Below are 20,015 nucleotides of genomic sequence, written 5' to 3'. Positions count from 1 at the left end.
AATGAACTTCTGGGCAGCCCAGGTGGCTCAGCAGTTTGAGCGGGTGCCTTTGGCTCAGAGCGTGATCCCAGAGTCCCAGGATCAAGGCCCACGTCGGGCTCCTGCATGGAGCCTGCTTCTCCCTCTGCCTGTGTCTCTGCCTCTCTCTCTCTCTCTGTCTCTGTGTCTCTCATGAATAAATAAATAAAAAATCTTAAAAAAAAAAAGAAAGAAAATGAACTTCTGACTCTTAGAGAATTTCATTGCTCATTTTTAGTAAAGAGTCTTAGAAATTCGTTGAAATACACAGTATAGGGCAGCCCCAGTGGTGCAGCAGTTTAGCGCTGCCTCCAGCCCAGGGCGTGATCCTGGAGACCTGGGATCGAGTCCTGTGTCGGGCTCCCTGCATGGAGCCCGCTTCTCCCTCTGCCTGTGTCTCTGCCTCTCTCTCTCTCTGTGTCTTTATGAATAAATGAATAAAATCTTTAAAAAAAATTAAATGCACAGTATAAAGAGTTAAGTATAGATTTTACCAAAACTATAAAATCTGGCAGATAAATATTCTCTCACTGGTCTCCTTTCTTCGTAAGCAGGTTAAAGATCACTTGGTGGTATGTATTTCTAAAAGCACTTGTGCCAGTAGGCTTCGCACAGAGTTTCGCATGAAGTATCATCAATGCTTGTGACTGAGGGTTTCGAGTCTAATTTTAGGTAAGGTAAAGCGAGGTGCTCAGGGCTGATAATGTATTTCCGTAAAGCTGCAGACTGTGATGTGATTACAGTGTGTCTCAGTTCCAACAACCACAGCCTTGTTGATGCCCCATCTTGACATCTGGTTCTCAGTGGCAGACCCTTGAGAAGCAGCAAGGGCAGCACGGTTAGGGCTCTGGGGTCAGGTCACCCTGGAACGAATCCTCACCCCTCTCCATTGTCTTTTTGCAGTGGTGGGAATGAGGGCTAATGAGATATGAGGGGCTATGTTAGTAATATCTGTCCCAGAGAACCATAAGGATACGGCAAGAGACCAGGTTGGTATACTCCGAATGCTGTGCTTAACTGTAGCAATGGTAAAAATTGAGGTAAAAAAAATGAGGGCTTGTTACTATTTCCTGACATGTTTTTTTCTCCATTCCTGTCATATCCCCTCTGGGCTCTGCTTTCTCCTGGCCAAGGTTATAGCTGCCTCCTCTTCCAAACAAAATACCTACTGAGAGGAAGCCAAGGTGGGCATGGGCTTTTCCCTGTCTCTGCTTGGAGGTTATATCTATTTATGACCACAATGATCCTTGGTGGCCAACTCTCTATCTTTAATACTAATTATAGCCACTGTAAAAAATGTAGCACTGTTCTACATTCATTACATGTATTAATACACCAGCTCCTCATAGCCACCCTATGAGGTAAATACTCATATTTTGATGCCCTTGTATAGACAAGGCAACTAGGGGTAGGCCACCAGTATAAGTCACACTCCTATTTCTATCCACACCTACCGGCTGACATGGCTTAGCTGCTTCATTTACAATAAACTCAAGAAGAAAATCTAGTCTTATCTCTTGTTACTCTACTGGATAAACGGGCCATTGTTATCTATCTCCCTGTACTGCTGAGCATATTGAGGCCTCTTTTTTTTTTTAAGATTTTGTTTATTTATTCATGAGAGACAGAGAGAGAGAGAGAGAGAAGCAACCTCCATGTAGGAAGCCTGATGCAGGACTCGATCCCAGGACTCCAGGATCATGCCCTGGGCCAAAGGCAGGTACTAAACCATTGAGCCACCCAGAGATCCCATATTGAGGCCTCTTAAAGAAGTCAAGCCCTCCTCTTCTTGTCCAATCATATCGCCAGGAGCAGTAGTATCACTTATACTCTACTATTCTGCCCTTCAACTCTCTCCCAAGTGCAACTGCTTATGTACATGAAGTGCAGTGGCTAAGAACATGATTTTGAAAGAGGAAGCATGAGATTTCAGTAATAAGTAATGTTGCGTATTGGCTCTGTGACCCCTCTTAGGCTCAGTTTCTTTATCTATGAACTGGGAATTTACTGAATCTGTGTCACAGATTGTTAAGTACTGAAGGAGAAGAGACTTACGGTACCTGGCTCATAGCAAGTGCTCGTTAAGTGGCTTCTCTGGTTACTATCATTAGATTATTGTATAGCCAACTTATGCTGGCTTTCTTCAAAACGCACGAGATTGAAAGCAACTGGGTCAAGAGCCCTAAATTTGTTTGCTCTTTTATTCTTTGAGGAGTAGGTCCTGGAACCTAGGCAAGCTTTATCTTTCATTTTATATTTTCAAGACTCTTGTTTATTTTTTTTATTTTTTTTTTAATTTATTTATTTATGATAGTCATCAGAGAGAGAGAGAGAGAGAGGCAGAGACATAGGCACGGGGAGAAGCAGGCTCCATGCACCGGGAGCCCGATGTGGGATTCGATCCCGGGTCTCCAGGATCGCGCCCTGGGCCAAAGGCAGGCGCCAAACCGCTGCGCCACCCAGGGATCCCTGCGCCACCCAGGGATCCCCAAGACTCTTGTTTAATTCTTTGAGATGCATCTTCAGAGATAGGCCCAGAGGAGCATTTCCTCTGGGCAGTGACCACACACAGCTGGGCCCACCTCAAGATGATGGCTTATGCACTGTTGAGTTAGACTTTTTCTGCCCCTAATTTCCATCTACTTCTAACCCTGGAGAAGCCAGAGACATCACTGTGAGTAGAAGAAGAAAAGAGAAGCTGAGAAGAATAGAAGGGAAGCCAACTGTATCCACCCTTGTTCCACCCACCCTGGCCTTGCCTCTCCTAAGCTCTGAACCTGGAAGGTCAGTGAAACTCTGATACTAAATATGTCCAGATATTCCATGGAGAGAAGGCAGTATAGAGGACTGAGTCAGTGTGACTCAGTCATGGCACACTAGCATCATTGATTTGTACAAAACCCCTTTATTTTTTTACACATTTTTGTCCCTATTCTCATTCTTCCTCATGGAAAACCATTTTAATGGGTTCCATATGTATTTTTTGTTTGCATATGTTCTGGCCGACTTTGTAGTATTGTTTTTGTGTATTTTCCATTGATGTCAGTGGCTCTGTATTAACTTGTATCTTATTTTTCACTGAATATTGTTTTTAAAGATTTGCCTATGTTGCTATGTGATCTGTTGCTCCTAATGGTTGCAATTAGAAACAATGGTTCTGGATTTTTTTTAAAAAATGTAGATGTAAACATCTAAAATATAGAGACTATTTATTAGTACCTAAGAGTAAAAACTCTGTGCTCTGCCCTGTATTTCATCCAAGGCAGAAATGAACAATTTCCTAAAAATGCTGGAAGGTGGTTGTCTGGGAAAGGAGGCCATTTTATAAATGTACCCCATTAGGTCCAGTTCTTTTAATTAACCAGCTACAAACCTGCTCACTGATACGGCAACACGTTATGAGCCAGACACCTGCGACGTGCAAGATTCTGACCTCCAAAAGTTTAAGGAATAAAGTCTGATGAACAAAAGGCTTTGTAAAATGAGGCTGTTCTGGGAGGTATGGAAAGTAAGGACCTGGGGGTGCAGAGGAGGGAGAGAGGACTTCAACCAAGGACATTAGGAGAAAGAAGAAGGGGGACTAGCATTGGGAACTTCTAAACATAAGTGGGAATAAACAGGATTATCAGTAGAGAGTGCAAAAGACACAGTAGTTGGGGAGTAACATGAACAAAGCAATGTAAAGTGCAAGGAATACATCTGGGAGGCAGCAAGTGGAATTTGTTTTTCTTTCTCTTCCTCGCTTCATCCCTTCCTCCTTTTCTTTTTTTCTTTCCTTTTTTTTCTGTAAAGCAAAATATTATTATTTTTTTAAGATTTTATTTATTTATTCATGAGAGACAGAGAGAGAGAGAGAGAGAGAGAGGGAAGGGGGGCAGAGGGAGAAGCAGGCTTCATGCAGGGAGCCCGACACAGGACTCGATCCCGGGTCTCCAGGATCATGCCCTGGGCTGAAGGCAGCACTAAACTGCTGAGCCACCCAGGGATCCCCAAAAGATTAGTCATTTTTCTAAGTGGCTACTGGTTTGCCTGAAGAAGGCTGTAATCCTGGGTGATGATCAGGCCCTGCCAGTTAGATTCCTCGTTATCCTCAGACATAGGGATGCGGAGGAAGTGCTGGGGATTTAAACACGAGCAAGCCAAAGGTCCGTGTGTTCTCGTGTGTGGAAGGGACAGGTGTTCCCGTCTTGCATTTTCAGAGTGGCTGGTTTCATCTTCCCATTTTTATTTTGTATATTTTGCAAAAACAAAAAGGAACACCCACGTGTCCTTAGGCGCCCTGCCCATGCTATGGAGCACCGATCTGTGGCCGGTGTGGGCCTCTCAGAGTGGACCCCACCGGTGGGCTGCTTCGCATTTTTCTCGAACCCAAGTTAATGGAAAGTTCCTGAGACGCTTAAGCTCCTTACGATACACAGTGAAGCTCTGTGATCTGTATTAACGAACTCAGGACTTGAAACATTCCTCGTGCTGACCTTGCCCCTTCCTAACAGTACGCCTCGTCATTGAATTCTCGGCTTAATTCCTCTCTGCTGAAGCATCTGCCATCGGAGCGCTGCCCCTGGGTCGGCCCAGGCTGCCACGGGTCACCCCGGGGGGGCCCCCCCGAGTCGATTTGAGTTGTTCAGGGAATTTATAGGGACAGTGCTTGTCCAGTGGACAGGACCTGGAAACATCGGGTCATTAGCAGTATTTTGCAATCAACAAGCTAACGTCTAAGTTCCAAATGGCAGAGCGTTTACCTTGCCATAGACTCAGCAGAAAGTTCTCTCAGTTTTTTCATTTATTTATTTATTTAAATTTTCAATATTTATTTATTATTTATTTATTTATTTATTTATTTATTTATTTTATTGGAGTTTGACTTGCCAGTGTATAGCATAACACCCAGTGCTCATCAGTCTTTTTTAAGATTTTAAAAAAAATTTATTATTTTATTACTTATTAAATAATAAATTTTTTAAAATATTTTTTTAAAAATTTATTATTTATTTTATTTTTTGACAGAGAGATGGAACCAGAGAGCCCAAGCCGGGGGGAATGGCAGAGGGAGAGGGAAAAGAAGGCAACCTGATGCAGAATTCGATCCCATGACCCCGGGATCAGGACCTGGGCCAAATACAGATGCTTAACTGACTGAGCCACCCCGGCAGCCCTCGGTTTTATTCTTTGTCTCCTTTTCTTTCAGAGCATTTCATCAAGGCCCTGCCTGAATACCACGTGGTGGCCCCTGTCCGGGTAGACGCCAGCGGGCGGTTTCTGTCCTATGGCTTGCACCCTCCCATCACCAGCAACCGGAGGAGGAGAGATTTGGCTGGCCCGGAGGATCGGGCCTATTACAGGATTTCACATGAGGACAAGGACCTGTTCTTTAACTTGTCGGTCACTCAGGGATTTCTTTCCGAAAGCTATATCTTGGAGAGGAGACACGGGAACCTGTCCCACGTGGAGATGGTGGCTTCCTCGGCGCCCCCCTGCCACCTGACGGGCACGGTTCTGCAACAGGGCACCAGGATGGGGACTGCCGCACTCAGCGCCTGCCAGGGACTGGTGAGTGCCCGCGTCCGTCCCCTCCTTCCCTGCCCCAGGCTCCTGTCCCCTCGGCCTGCACCCCGAGGACCAGTGGGTTCACCCACACATTCAGTGCACACCAGTCGAACGCTTGTGATGCGCACGGTCCCGGCTGCCACGTGGCCTGGGGAGCCCTGCATACGAGTCCAACGGAGCAATCTGGGAGGCGTGAAGAGTAAGGGCGCTGGGGGCCCCCCACCCCGAGCAGGGGACACTCAACCAGGAGCCACACGGCGGGAAGGGAGGGTTGGATGCAGTTGGGGCTTCAACCCCGGAGGCCGCTCAGAGGGTATCGCGCCCGGCTGGCTGGCCAGCTGCTCTTGGATTAGGAAAGCCTGGATGTGGGCTGAAGGGCGAGGCTCACTAGTAGTGATGGGGGTGGTAGCAGCTGCGGCCGTATCGTCCTTGACGGTGTGGACTTCGTGGTCATCCTTCGTAGGGAACGTAGGCTGCCGGTTTATCCCTTCGTGCCTTTGTCCTCATCCGGCAAACCCACCTCCTCGAGCAGGGCTTGGCGAAGGACAGGCCGCAGACCGAATCCGACTGCCTCTTGGTTTTGTAAATGAAGTTTTATTGGAACACGGATAAGCCCACGTGTTCACATTCTCTAAAGCTGCTTTCCAACCACAACAGCGGAGCTGAGTAGTTGACATCAGGACTGTATGGCCCATGAGGCCCCCAAATTGCTATCTGGCTTCCACTGGAAAAAAACAAATGCCAATCCCTGTAATAAGCTATTGTGAGAATTTTTTTTAAAGATTTTATTTATTCATGAGAGACAGAGAGAGAGAGAGAGAGAGAGGCAGACACAGGCAGAGGGAGAAGCAGGCTCCATGCAGGGAGCCCGACGCGGGACTCCATCCCAGGACCCCAGGATCAGGCCCTGGGCTGAAGGCGGTGCTAAACCTCTGGGCCACCCGGGCTGCCCTATTGTAAGAATTAAATGAATTGACATATATAAACACCTTAGAAGAGTGCTTAGGAATAATATACACTCCATGGATATTGACTGCTATTATCATTTTTTTCAATGTTTCCAATATGCCAGGTACTGGAATGTGTGGTTTATGAGGTGGTTTATGTACATTGTCCTCTTCTGCCCCCAGGTCCCCATCTTGGTTACTTTTTAGTAGGTGATGAAGCTTGGAGATGTTGAATAACTTTATTGCACCGGTTAATTTGAGCCCGAGTTTCTCTACCTTTTACCAGTCGCCCTCTGATTCCTTCATCTCCCCTAGTTTTGGGAAACCACTAATCTACTTTCTGTCTCTGCTATCTATTTGAAGCCCTTATTTTAATAAGCCCTCCAGGAGATTCTGATGCTCACTGAAGTTTAAGAAGCACTGGAGTAGAGCAGTCATTCATAACTCCGGTTGAACATTAGGATCCACTGGGGGGCTTTTAAAAAGTGTCCATTCCCCCCACCCGTCCTTCCAGATATTCTGATTTAACCGGTCTGAGGGTGGAGCTTAGACATCAGTGATTATTTAAAGCTCCTTGGGAAATTCTAATGTGAGGTAGGTGTTGCCAGCTAATAGATTAGCATAAGTGGGTATTAATTAGCATCATTAGCCAATATTACTCTAAAGTAGCAGCTCTCCCCCAATAACTCCAGCGTGTAGCCAGAGTTGAGAACCACTGCTCTCAATTGCCCCCTTTTCATCTTGTGCTTTCTAAGGGAGCTTGCACACTGTTTAGCATTTTTCCAGGGTTGGGCACAGAATATTGGGAACTTTTCCATTTCAAATGGCCCCGGGGAGCAGTCCTGACTATCATGTGGGCATTTTCAGATTCCAATTCCTGTTTCATACTAACTGCAGTTAGTGGAATTGAGGCCAGGGTTTGTAAATGAAGTTTTATTGGAACACAGATAAGCCCATGTGTTTAGATTATCTAAGGCTGCTTTCCAACTACAATAGCAGAACTGAGTAGTTGAGATCAGGACTGTATGGCCCATTTGTACAAAGAGGCAAATATTAACTAATGATTAATCTTGGACTAATGTAGCTAAGATGATGGAAAATTCTAGATTCAAATTGCTGAATGATTCTGCCAGAAGAACCAATCTAGGGGATCCCTGGATGGCTCAGCGGTTTAGTGCCTGCCTTCGACCCAGGGCGTGGTCCTGGAGTCCTGGGATCTAGTCCCACATTGGGCTCCCTGCATGGAGCCTGCTTCTCCCTCTGCCTGTGTCTCTGCCTCTCTCTGTGTCTCTCATGAATAAATAAATAAAATCTTTTTTAAAAAAAGGAACCAATCTACTGGAATTATTTTGGAGTCTTTCATACAGAATTGAATGGCTAATGGACAGTTATAAAATAGGCACTAAAATCCAAATGAGTTTCTTTCCCTTCTGTGAGCGTTCAGGCTGGCTGGCTTCAAGTTCATTTGCCATAATCACCAGTCTCCTCATCAAAAGGGTAGTGGTGGGATTTGTGTCTGATTTCTCCTAATCACTAATCTGGGATCTGACTTCTGGGATATTTATTTTCCCTCTCACCCAAACATGACCCCACACTCAAATTCACAGGATGTCCCCCCCCCCCCCCCCCCCCGCCGCCCGTAAGGACAGAGATGGCATTCGGGAAGGCTTTCTGAGGGAGGAAGCATTTTCATGTGGAGCAGGACATCTGCTCCTCCTTTCTCTGGCTCAGGGCTGGCATATTCTTTGCTTTAGATGTAGTCAACCTAATGTTGGAGGCTGTGTTCTCTTGGAGTTGTCTATAATTTAAGGCCCACTTAGCTTCCCTTGGAGCAGGCTCAGATGGTTGCAAACTGAAGAAAGGTCACTCATGACAGGGCGTGGGGTGACCTCCTTCCTCCTTTTAATACCTTCCACATGGCTCTGGTCCCCATCCTCTTAGACCCTACTCTTGACTGAGTCAACCGTGTCCCAGCCCAGCAGCTCTCCCTCTGTTGTCTTTACCATTCTCATCTCTTTCTCCCTTCAAGTCTTTATAACCTTGAAGTTATGGAATTTGTTTCTTTTGAACAGTTTAGTTGATTGGGAACTTAGTTCTATTCTAAGTTCTTTGATGGAGAGACTGTGTTGTTTAATCATCCTCAGTGGGAGTCATTACCTGTGAGAATCCTCGTGGGGTGATTTTTGGATTTGCTATTATCAGGGGCCCTACAACGATTTGTCTGAGGTTAGTTTGTTGTTACTATTTATCTGAGATTTCTGCAAACTGTTACACTCCACGCTTAGGCATGATATAGGATTGGGGTTCACCCTTCATGGGTACTGCATTAACACTGATGGCTTGGTCTAGGTTCCCATTGCCTGGACTGTATGCTTAAATTAGTAAATATTTTGCTGTTTATTATTTTAATAAAAATTTTAAGTTCTTATTCATAGTCAGGGACAGTATTTCTCAGCTCAGGCTTTATTACAGTGAATATGGTTTTTGGTTCTATCTTAAACCCTAGCCTCGATTCCAGCCCGTACCAGGGAATTAGATCCTGAACCCTAATCTGAATAGCTCGCTAGTTGGTCATGGCACTCTCTCTTGAGGGCCACTCTGCTTCAACTCCTACTCACCTCTCTTTCCTTTTCCCTTTTGGCACATTGAGATTTTCTTTATTGTTTTGAGCTCAAGTCTGGATTAAAATCTTCAAAGAGGTGTTATTTTCAGTTTTATTTTTCAGTTTAATGCTTGATTTTAAGATAGTTGTGGTTTCATATGCAGTTATAAGAACTAGTACTGAGAGATCCCATGTACCCTTGACTCAGTCTTCCCCAATGGTAACATCTTGCAAAATTACTGTACAATATCATAGCCAACATTTTGACATTGATATAGTCAAGATGCTCCACATTTCCATGACAAACAATTCCTCGCGCTGACCTTTTATTTTTATTTTTTTAAAATATTTTATTATGAATAAATGACACAAAGAGAGGCTGAGACATAGGCAGAGGAAGAAGCCTCTCTCCCTGGAGGGAGCCTGATACCCGACTCGATCCCAGGACCCCGGGATCATGACCTGAGCCAAAGGCCACTGAGCCACTCAGGTGCCTCATCATGCTGATCTTTTTTTTTTTTAAATTTTTATTTATTTATGATAGTCACAGAGAGAGAGAGAGAGAGAGAGAGAGACAGAGACAGAGACACAGGCAGAGGGAGAAGCAGGCTGCATGCACCGGGAACCTGACATGGGATTTGATCCCGGGTCTCCAGGATCGCGCCCTGGACCAAAGGCAGGCGCCAAACCGCTGCGCCACCCAGGGATCCCTCAAGCTGATCTTTTATAGACACACCCATTTCCTTCCTGCCCTCAGCCCCTCCTTCTGTGTATGTTTTATGTTTAAGTAATGATCCGTTTTGAATTAATTTTTGTGTAAGATATGAGGCCTAGGTAGAGGTTCATTTGAACTCTCTCTTTTTTTCTTGTTGCCTATGGATGTCCAGTTGTTCCAGCACCATTTTTTTTAAAAAATTTTTAAATTTTTTAAAAAATTCCTTCCATTGAATTGCTTCTATACTTGTCATAAATCACTTAGACGTATTTTTGTGAGTCTGTTTCTGAGTTTTATGTTCTATTCCACTAGTAGAATCTTTATTACTATAGCTATATAATTAGTGTGGAAATCAAGTAGACTGATTCCTACCATTTTATGTTTTTCAAAATTGTTTTAGTAATTCTAGTTCCTTTGCCTTTCCATATAAGTTTTAGAATAATCTGACCACAAAAATTTGCTGAGATTTTGGTAGGAATTTTATTAAGCCTATATATAAATTTGGAGAATTGACGTTTGTTTAGTCCAATTCATGAACATGGTAGGTCTCTCCCATTTCTTCCCATGAGACCTATCCAGGTTGACTGATGGGACTGAAAGGTCCATGATGCTTGGTTTTCCCTCCTTCCCAAGGTGAGAATTCTATAGATCCTTGGGAAGAATTCTCACTCTGATGGCATTTCTCACCAGAAATTCTCCCAGTCTTTATCTTTGTATGTATCACCCATTAGGTGGGCTATTCTTGTGGGCCCGCAGGCCCTCCCACCTATCAAGTCGTTAGTGTGATTCGAGAATGAGGCTATGAAATGAACTCAATAATTGCCTTGTATTTTTTTTTAATTTACTTTTATGAGTCAGATAATTTATTTGGGGAAAAATTAGTGAAACCATTTTTGCAAATTTGTTTGCTTGGTTTGTTCACTCATATTTATTCTTGAAGTATTCTGTTTTGGAGAGTGTTCTGATTCTAAATTAGTCTGGTAGAATGATAGCAATTTCTTCTGTCTCCCCCGCTGCTGAAAGATGGGGCCCAGTGGCATGGCTGCATTTTATTCTTAGGTGAGACTTAGCTTAGTGATTCAGAGCAGGCTTGGAGTAGAGTCTGCTCTGATGTAACCTACATTTTTATGCCTCATTAGTATGATTTATTATTTCTTTTTGGTCTGAAGAATTCCAGTGCCTTTTCCCCTTCTTATAGATTTTTAAGTGTGCAAGCTGTCTCAAAAGTTGTAGCAAGAACCTTCATTTCAGTGACTGCTTTAACCCTTACATGCCCCTTACATACTGTTATACTGTTCCTACATGAAAGAGATGGATAATCCCATTAGTCAGCCCTGCTTATCTCACACTGTTGTAGATAACGGCTTCAAATACTTTAGAAAAGTATCTAGTTCTCTTATTGGTTTAGTAGGAGTAGCTGAATCTCTTTACTCACATTGTTGGGACACCTCATTAAAACTGCTCTTGTCAAGGCGTCAGTGAAGTTCGTGTTGCCAGGGGGTGCCTCTCTGGTTTCCTTGTACTTGTGTTTCAGCACCATGTGGCACAATTCCTTTTTTAAAGTAGTTTTGTCTCTTGGTTTAAGTGACACCACAATTATCATGATTTTACTCTTACCTGCCACTCTGAGAGTTCTATGTCAGCATCCTTTGCTCCTTTCCATATCTTTAATTATTAGAGTGTCCTGGGGCTTTATGGATCCTTCTTCTTTAACTTCACCCTCTTATTAGGTGATCCTGATCAGTCCCAAATGCTGTCTACTTATCTGTCAGCCTGTGTGTCCATCCATCCATCTGTTCACTCATCATCTGTCCTTATTATCTATCATCTATCTAATCATCAATTTGTATAATTATCTGTCTTTTGTGTCTATCTATTGGTCTATTATCTATCTATCATCTGCCTATCATTTATATCATCTGCCTCTGTCTCTGTATAAGTATGTGAGTAACAACTAAATGTAGTATCTAATTCTGATAGTCCCCTGGAACTCCAGCTCTTTGTCATTTCCACATGTATGCCTAATAAGAATCTCAAATTTGACATGTTCAAAGCAATACTCTTGATTCCCTCCTTCTGCTGTCTTTCCCATCATTCTACATGTCAACTCCATTCTTCCAGTTGCCGAGGCCAAAACCCATGGAATTATCCTATCATTGACTCATCTCTTTCTCTCACACTCTGTATGTATTCTTATCAACAAATCTTGTCAGTTCTTCCATCAAAATATGTGCAGAATCTACCACTCTTGTCACTTCCAAATCTGACACCCTAGTCCGGTCTTTCTCAACAATGGTAGTTTTGACCTATAGGGGATATTTGGTAATGTCTGGAGATATTTTTGGTTGTCACAACTGGGGAAGGGGAGATTGCTTCTGGCTTCCAGTGAGTAGAGGCCAACGATGTTGGAAACTTTCTACAGTGCACAGAACGGACCTCCACAGCAAAATATTATATGGTACAAAATGTCAACAGTTTCGAGGTTGAGAAACTCTGCCCTAGTTCTAGTCACTATCCTGCCTCTTCTGGACCATGACATTGACCTCCTGGGTGTCCTCCACTTCCTGTGTTAATTCCCTGCAAGCCTTTTCTCACAGTGGCCAGACTGGACTTTTAAACACATTTAGAGAGCAGTGCACTCTGCTGCTTAAAATCTCTACTTATTTCCCATCGCAGTAGGATAAAATCCAAGTGTCTTGTCCTGGCTTCCAGACTCACTACCCTGCCCTGCTCACTGCCCACCTCTCTGCCCTCCTTCCCCATCACCTTGCCCTCCTGCTTCATACTCTATCACACTGACCTCTCTGTTTTCCAAATGTATCAAGCACATTCTGGCCTCATCGCCTTTGCATTCGTGTTCCCTCTGCCTTGAACACTCTTCCCTCAAATTTCTACTAACTGCTGCTTCTCATCTCTCAGATCTCACTTATCATCTTTCCTGACCAATCTAAAGTAGATGCCTCCAGTGTTCCATCACATTGTCTATATTATTTTTTAAAATAACCAACAATACCTGATATTTTCTTTTCTTTTTTGCCTAACTTTTCTTTCCCTCACCCCATCTTGTTCATCAGGTTTAGCTCTGTTCCTTAGTAAACCTTCAATAAATAGTGGTTGAAGGGATGGATGTTTTATTTCGGCATTTAGCCTTTTACTGCCCTATGTTCCCCTAGAACTTCCCAGGCTGGGGGTTCACAATATTATGTTTCCTCAACCACCCAAACAATGGCTCAAATGCCACCTATTGACTTCTAGAATGCAGTCCGCTTAAATGGTCCCTGAATCCCTTCTGGTGGGTTCCCAGGGCACTAGCTCCTCACCATGGCAGTGTGATGTTGCTCTGCAATGTGGCCCTTCTGGGTTCATCACTCTAAGAACACTGTGACTGCTATCATCCTGTTGACTTTGGGAAGGGGACACTGCTATTAACTTTGCTGATCTCTTCTCAGCCTGGGTCAGGCCTTTTCTTAGTTCTGCAAAGCACATCAGATTCCAAACTGTAATTTTCAGTCAGACTTTTTAGAAAGTTTGCATACAAAAGAAGGAAGGTACAATACACATAATCACCTGAAACTTCTCTTTACCTTGGCTGTGCTGAGTCTAGGCTGAGCTCCAAGAGGGACTCCAAGCACCTGGCCTTTGGATCTATAGCAAGGATCTCCCCACTGGTCATCTCCCTGCTAAGGGGTGCACTGAAACATAATTCTCTACTGAGTCCTGGGCCCAGTCACGAGGCCTCTGAGAAAGGAAGAAAATTTCCCCACCCCACACTCAGGCCCATCTTTGTTTCTAGTCTTCTTTCAGGTGTTTCTTGCGAGGAATATCTATGCATCTGAGGGGTAACCCCAACCTAAAGCAACTGGGCTGCACAGGGCAGTTTGTGCTTTGCCAACTCCACAAAAATACCCGGTCAAGGGGCTGGAATCCAGCTCAGGCTCTGCCAACTGAACCAAATCCTAGCTTCAGGAGGAAAAAGGGGCTTTTATAATCCCATTACCCAAAGTGAAGCATCTTTTTGTAATTTGTCTACTTAGATGGGTGCCTTTTAAACTTTATCTGTCTGAAAGGGACACCATTTAAAATGTCATCTGTCTCCCTTGTACAGCTTCTTGCAGTCTGCACGAATGTGTGCTACTACAATAATCACGGAGTCCCTTACTCATAGGATTTGGGCTCGCTCTGTGGCCCCCAGGTAACAGCCACATGAAGACACAGTCATCCATTATTAGCATGTTTCTCAAAGCTTGAGCTACTCAGTTTCATACAGCAGTATGGAGAAGTGGGGTGTGTATTTGCATTAATAACGGATCCTTCTACGTTGAGCTCTTGAGAGTCTTGGTCAATACTTTTCCCAATCTCTTCTTCAATTCAAGGTGAAGAACCAGTCTGTGCCTATTTCCTGAAACTAATAGGCTCTTTGCTTCTGATCTCCAATGAACAACTGCTTGGGCTGGAACAAGGGAGGAGGCTTTCTCAAGAAGAGCCAGTTACATAAATGCTCAGATCCTACTGAGATGTGCAGAGAAAACCATTTCTACCCAATAACCATGTTTGAAGGCATCCCTCTGTTTCCTTGTTTAGACATCTTTACATTGAGGTGAAGAGAGTTTTAATTTTTGTCATCAGAACAAATGGAAAGTATGTTTGAAAAAGAAATTTAATCTCAGGATGCAGGACAGTATGAGGCCTTGGTGTGGTCTTCCAGCCTCCAACTAGCAAGATCTCAGTTTTTGCCAGGATATGCTGTTATATCATTTTAACTCTTTAAACTTTGTTAGGTTCTAATTTCTAAAAATACAAGAATTGAGTGTTTTCTGTGTTTTTCTGTGCAAATGCTAAAAATGAGATTAGTGGCATTTAAAACTCTATGCTCTATGATGGCGCCTACATTGAGAGAGGAGAGAGGAGTGCTTCATGGCACATTACCCTCTCAAGTGCAGTTCAGTTCTTGGCCCAGATGGAAAGTTGTGTGGGTTCTTTTCCATAGAATCAAAGAATGTAACCATTTCTGCCCTCTTGTTCTTGAACTCCGGCTGAAGCCTGGGGTGATGTAGCCAAGGAATGAAATGCATTGGCAGAACTGTGTGGGAAAACTTTCCCAGCATGGCTTCTTGCCTTACTTCCTGATCTGGAACTTCGTGGCTCGTTTGCAGAAAATAGTCATTTGAGTTGTGGGATGCCTGTGTCTCAGTGTTTGTTGTTCCTCGCCAGGAGGGATGGAAAGAAATGCTCTGTGTATCCCCTAACTCTGCTCCCAGGCTGAGGAACTCCCTGTGATCCCTGACCTTTGGGGTTGCTTGGTCAGACCCATGCTTACTTTGACGTGAGACCTTGGAACAGAGCCTCTGGCTGGCGGGAGATTCCTCTCCTCAACTATAGGTGCTTTGTGTTACAGGCTCATAAATATGAGTGTTGCTTTTTCCCTCCTCCTTCTTTGCCATCTTTCTGCTTCCTTTTCAGTTCATCCAGTCTGTCTTGTGAGTTCCCAGCATGATGGATTGGAAATGAGAGAGAAAACTGAAGAAACTGTATTTAAAACAGCAACATTCTTTCCTTTGCTAGGTCTTGAATCCGGGGCCTTCTCTATGAACCAAGTACAGGTCAGCAGAAGGAATGACCCTCATCTTATGGGAGATGAGAGGCCAGATGCTCTGTTTGTTACTGGGTTGATTACTTGGCTTATGAATCCACACAAATGCACCTAGAGATGTGTTACTTCTGTCCCCCATATATCTCTTCTCTGAAGACTTTGTTTTGCATCTCATTTCTGTTTTCATTACAGAGACTGAAGATGAGATGTCCAGATTTTCCTACTTGATATTCAAATATTAACATTTCTCTTCTTTTTGATCCAGTATGAATTGCACATCCAAGGGAACCTAAATATTAGCTTTCAGCAAGCTTTAGTTCCTTTCAAAAATGTCTCCATTGATTAACAGATATTAATAAGAATTTTGGAAGATGAGAAAACAGGAGGCCTGGCTTTTAGGTTTTGTGACTTAAAGAAATGTTCTGCTTGGTTGTTGGAGATGATCTATCAGTGTGACATAACTGATTTGTTTTTGACCAAACAACCTATGTCAGAGAGAGATTATAGCGAGGTCTGTGGAGACTTGGCATATTTTTCATACAGAGTAATCCCACTGGATTTGGGAGTCAGAGGAACTGGGCTCAAGTCTTAGTTTAGTACTTAACCAATGATGTGACCTTAGTTGAGATCTTTTGTCTTTTTGGGTCTGTCATTTGAGTGGATTGGATCCTTGTTACTAAATGTGTGGCCCACGGCACATCAGCATGAGCATCACCTGGGAGCTTGTTAGTAATGCAGATCTTCAGATCCTACCCTGATTTGCTGAATCAGAATCCACATTTTAACAAAATTCCTAGGTAATTTGTATGTCTATTAAAATTTGACAGGCATTGGCCCACCAAACCCAGGGATACCAGTTCTCTGTTTGAGTTCTCCCTTTTATATATTGCTTCCTTTTGGCAAATTGTTGGTCTAAATGCCTAATGATAAACAGTAGGAGGGATGCTGCTGTTCTAATCAATGTTGATGGATAGAAGAGTGGAAGAGCTGATTCAAAAAAAGACTTTGGTACATGAGACCTTGGGAGCCAAATAAGATGGGTTATGGTGGCCAGATGTACTCACTGTCATCCTTTGCTGCTCTTCTGTCCTCCGTGGTGTTTTATTATGTTAGAACTCTTGTCCTTGGCTTAGACAGCTCTTACCAAGACAAATTCCAGTTGTTCTTATGTTCGTTAGTCTTATCTCCGGTGAGTATGCTAAGCAATAATTTTTTGTTTTGGTGTCTTCATCTAAGTTGTTGAGAACAGATAGGCTTTCCTGGCCCTCCAAAGACTAGGACAGACATTAACAACTGATAATGTTTAGACTTTCATTCCTACTCCCAAAGGGATGGAGCCTTGCTGTTGCTAAGTTTGGGTTAAGAACGAAGAAACCTTGATGTTTATAAATATTCCCTTAAGAGATTGTAAGTGTGGACTCTTCCAAGATGTTTAGGAAAGTCTAGGAATAAAAGGCAAAGCAAGGCTTTCCTCTCAGTTCTAGGAGGACACTGTGCAGAGAGGGCCACTTATCACTGTGCACCCCACGGACGCCAGGAATAGGAGATGCAGCCTCTGCTTCTGGGCCAGACCACCTTACTTCCATTAAGTTCTGCATCCTTGACTAAATACATTAGGGTTTTAGAGAAGATGTGCATAGGTTTCTCTGTTTCTCCAGAAACCATTTGGTAATGCCACAGTTGTCCTGTTTGCATTCTTCATTGATTATACATGGTTATTTGCTCTTAAGGCTTTTCAAATAGTCAAGCACTGAAAATCTTCCTCTAAACAAATACATTTTAAAAAATATGATCTTCTGAGATTTCCTAATGGTGTATGTTGTTGGATTTGCTTATTTCCCTCCTTGAGGTCTTTCAGGCTTTGATTTAAACAGAGTGACTTGGTGGGGGGGCCTCGGTGGCTCAGTCCATTAAGCATCCCACTCCTGATTTTGGCTCAGGTCATGATCTCAGGGTTGTGAGAAAGAGCCCCAGAGTCAGGCTCCACACTTGGGATTCTCTCTTTCCTTCTCCCTCTGCCACCTGCCCCTGCCCTCTCTCTTTCTCTCTTTCATAAAATACAATAAAGTAAAATAAAATAAAATAGTGGCTTTCATACCCCAATGCATCCTATATCAGATCTACTGTCTCTAACTCAGCCTCGTTCCCACTTACACATTCCATCAGGGTTCAGCAGTGAAATTGGCTGAGAGGGCAATAAGCTGTTCTGAGAAACAGATTTGTCAGAATGATACATTTTCATACTAAGTGGTCCCATTTGATGTCACTGATTTCCTTCATCACCAGTCCGCCTTGCCCTCACCACCACCACCCCGTTGATAGACATTTTTCTCTGAAAATGTTTTCCTCACTTGATTTCTGCTTTGGTTTTAAGGAATGACTCACACAATTTAAAAATGCACAACTTCCATGGTCCCTGACTGGAATTATCAGATATTCCATCTTTCTTCCAAGCAGGCTTCCTTTCTTGCCATTTTGGTTTTTTGTTTATTCTTCTTTTAGGTTTGCAATTGATTTTTCTTTTTCTGATCCTCCAACAATCTCAGCTTATCTCTGATGACTGATCCTCACCCCCCACAATTTGTGAATTTTCTGGGCTTTTTCTTTGGCTTTCCTTCCCTTTCAGTGCACTTGCTGTATTTTACTTATTATGTTTTGTTTTTTAGCAGTTCTGCAGCAGGAACACATGAAGTTGAGCAGTTAGCTAAAACGAGGCTTATTGCCTTGTATAACCTGTAAGTTATTTAACTTATATAATTTTATATTTTCTATATTTTACAATATATATTATATATTAGTTGTGAATTATTTGCTTTATGTAGTTTACGTAAGTTATATATAATACATAGTATATATTAAATTAAATTATATTTAATTGTATCTCACATATCATATTGAATTATATTTCTTTTTTTCTTTTCTTTTCTTTTTAATTTTATTTATTTATTCATGAGAGACACAGAGAGAGGCAGAGACAGAAGCAGGCTCCATGCAGGGAGCTCAATGTGGGACTCAATCCTGGGACTCCAGGATCACGCCCTGGGCTAAAGGCAGGCACCAAACCACTGAGCCACCCAGGAGCCCTTTTTTTTTTATTTTAAAAGAAAAAATTTTAAAAAATGAATGACATATCTTATCATATCAAGAATTTAGAGTAAGAATAGCAAATGACGGGATGAGCACTGGGTGTTATACTATATGTTGGCAAATTGAACTCCAATAAAAAAATATACAAAGAAGGAAAAAAAATAACAAATGATTCCAAATTAAGGTAGAAGTAGGAAAATAATGACAAGAGTAGGTACCATGAAAATAAAGAAAAAATAGAGAAAAGTCAATAAATAAAAAAATGATCAGTTTTGTAAATAATGGTCACTTTTATAAATTGTAGTCACCACTGCCAAGAAGAGAGATAGATATGGGAGAGAAGCACATATCAGCATTATCAGGACACCATCACATCCTACAGACTTTATTATTTTATTTTATTTTATTTTATTATTATTTTTTTAATTGGAGTTCAATTTGCCAACATATAGCGTAACACCCAGTGGCGGCAGGATGAGCACTGGGTGATATTTCTTTTTTTCGAGAGAGAGCGAGGGCGCAGCCTAGAGCGAGCCAGGGGGTGTGCAGAGGGAAAGGGGAGACAGAATCTTAAACAGGCTCCATGCCCATCATGGATCCGGAGGAGGACCTTGATCTCATCACCCTGAGATCATAACCTGAGCCAAAATCTAGAGTCAAATGCTGAACCAAATGAGCCACCCAGTCATCCCAGTTATATATCTTATCTTGGGTCACCTGGCTGGCATAGCTGGAAGAGCATGCAGCTCCTAATTTTGGGGTTTTGAGTTTGAGCCCCAGGTTGGGTATAGAGATTACTTAAATGAATACATAAACTTAAAAAGATATTTATCTCCTTCCCAATCTCTGTGTAGCTTCATAGAGAAAGAATAGTGGAAATAGACTGTCCACAGCAGAGATCCAGATATGTTAGAGTTTATTGGAGATAGAGGAGCTGACCCTGTGTGTGTGTGTGCGTGTGTGCGTGTATGTGTTAGGTGTGGGAATAAGTCCTCGGGAGGGTTTTTTTTTTTTTTTGAAGCTATGTTGCAGAAGAAATGGCTGAAATCACAGTTATAATTATAGGTTAAATGTGTAAAAAAAATTCCTTGACCCTCATTCATTTGAAATTGCATTTGGACCAGAGGACACATCTGAGCTTGGATGATGGATGGGAGGCAACCAGCCAGTATTCTTTACTCTTTGGAAGGTTGTGATGGCAGGAGCCATGGCAACTGACCAGGAAATAATTTGAGATCCACTATAAGTGTTTTACATTCTTTCTCTGGAAAGGATTTGCTCTTTTACTAGTTAATTCTATTTACGTTAAACTGTTTATTTATTTATTTACTTATTTTTAAAGATTTTATTTATTGATTCATGAGAGACACACACACAGAGAGGCAGAGACACAGGCAGAGGGAGAAGCAGGCTCCATGCAGGGAGCCCGATGTGGGACTCGATCCTGGGTCTCCAGGATCACGCCCTGAGCTGAAGGCAGACCCCTCAACTGCTGAGCCACCCAGGCAT

General features: G+C 42.9%; 1 protein-coding gene across 1 annotated transcript in view; it reads left to right on the top strand.

Moving 5' to 3' along the window:
• ADAMTS12 (ADAM metallopeptidase with thrombospondin type 1 motif 12) overlaps window positions 1-20,015 on the top strand; it is a 304,749-nt gene that overhangs the window by 3,593 nt on the left and 281,141 nt on the right. The window contains exon 2 of the mRNA XM_055325268.1: window positions 5,207-5,568. Within this exon, the coding sequence (XP_055181243.1) occupies window positions 5,207-5,568 (362 nt within the window). The remainder of the gene's footprint in view (window positions 1-5,206; window positions 5,569-20,015) is intronic.

This window comes from Nyctereutes procyonoides, unplaced genomic scaffold (genome assembly GCF_905146905.1).
Source record: "Nyctereutes procyonoides isolate TBG_1078 unplaced genomic scaffold, NYPRO_anot_genome, whole genome shotgun sequence".
Classification (NCBI taxonomy): Eukaryota; Metazoa; Chordata; class Mammalia; order Carnivora; family Canidae; genus Nyctereutes; species Nyctereutes procyonoides.
The sequence above is the reverse complement of the archived record's forward strand: the minus strand, read 5'-3'. Positions and strand labels throughout refer to the sequence as shown.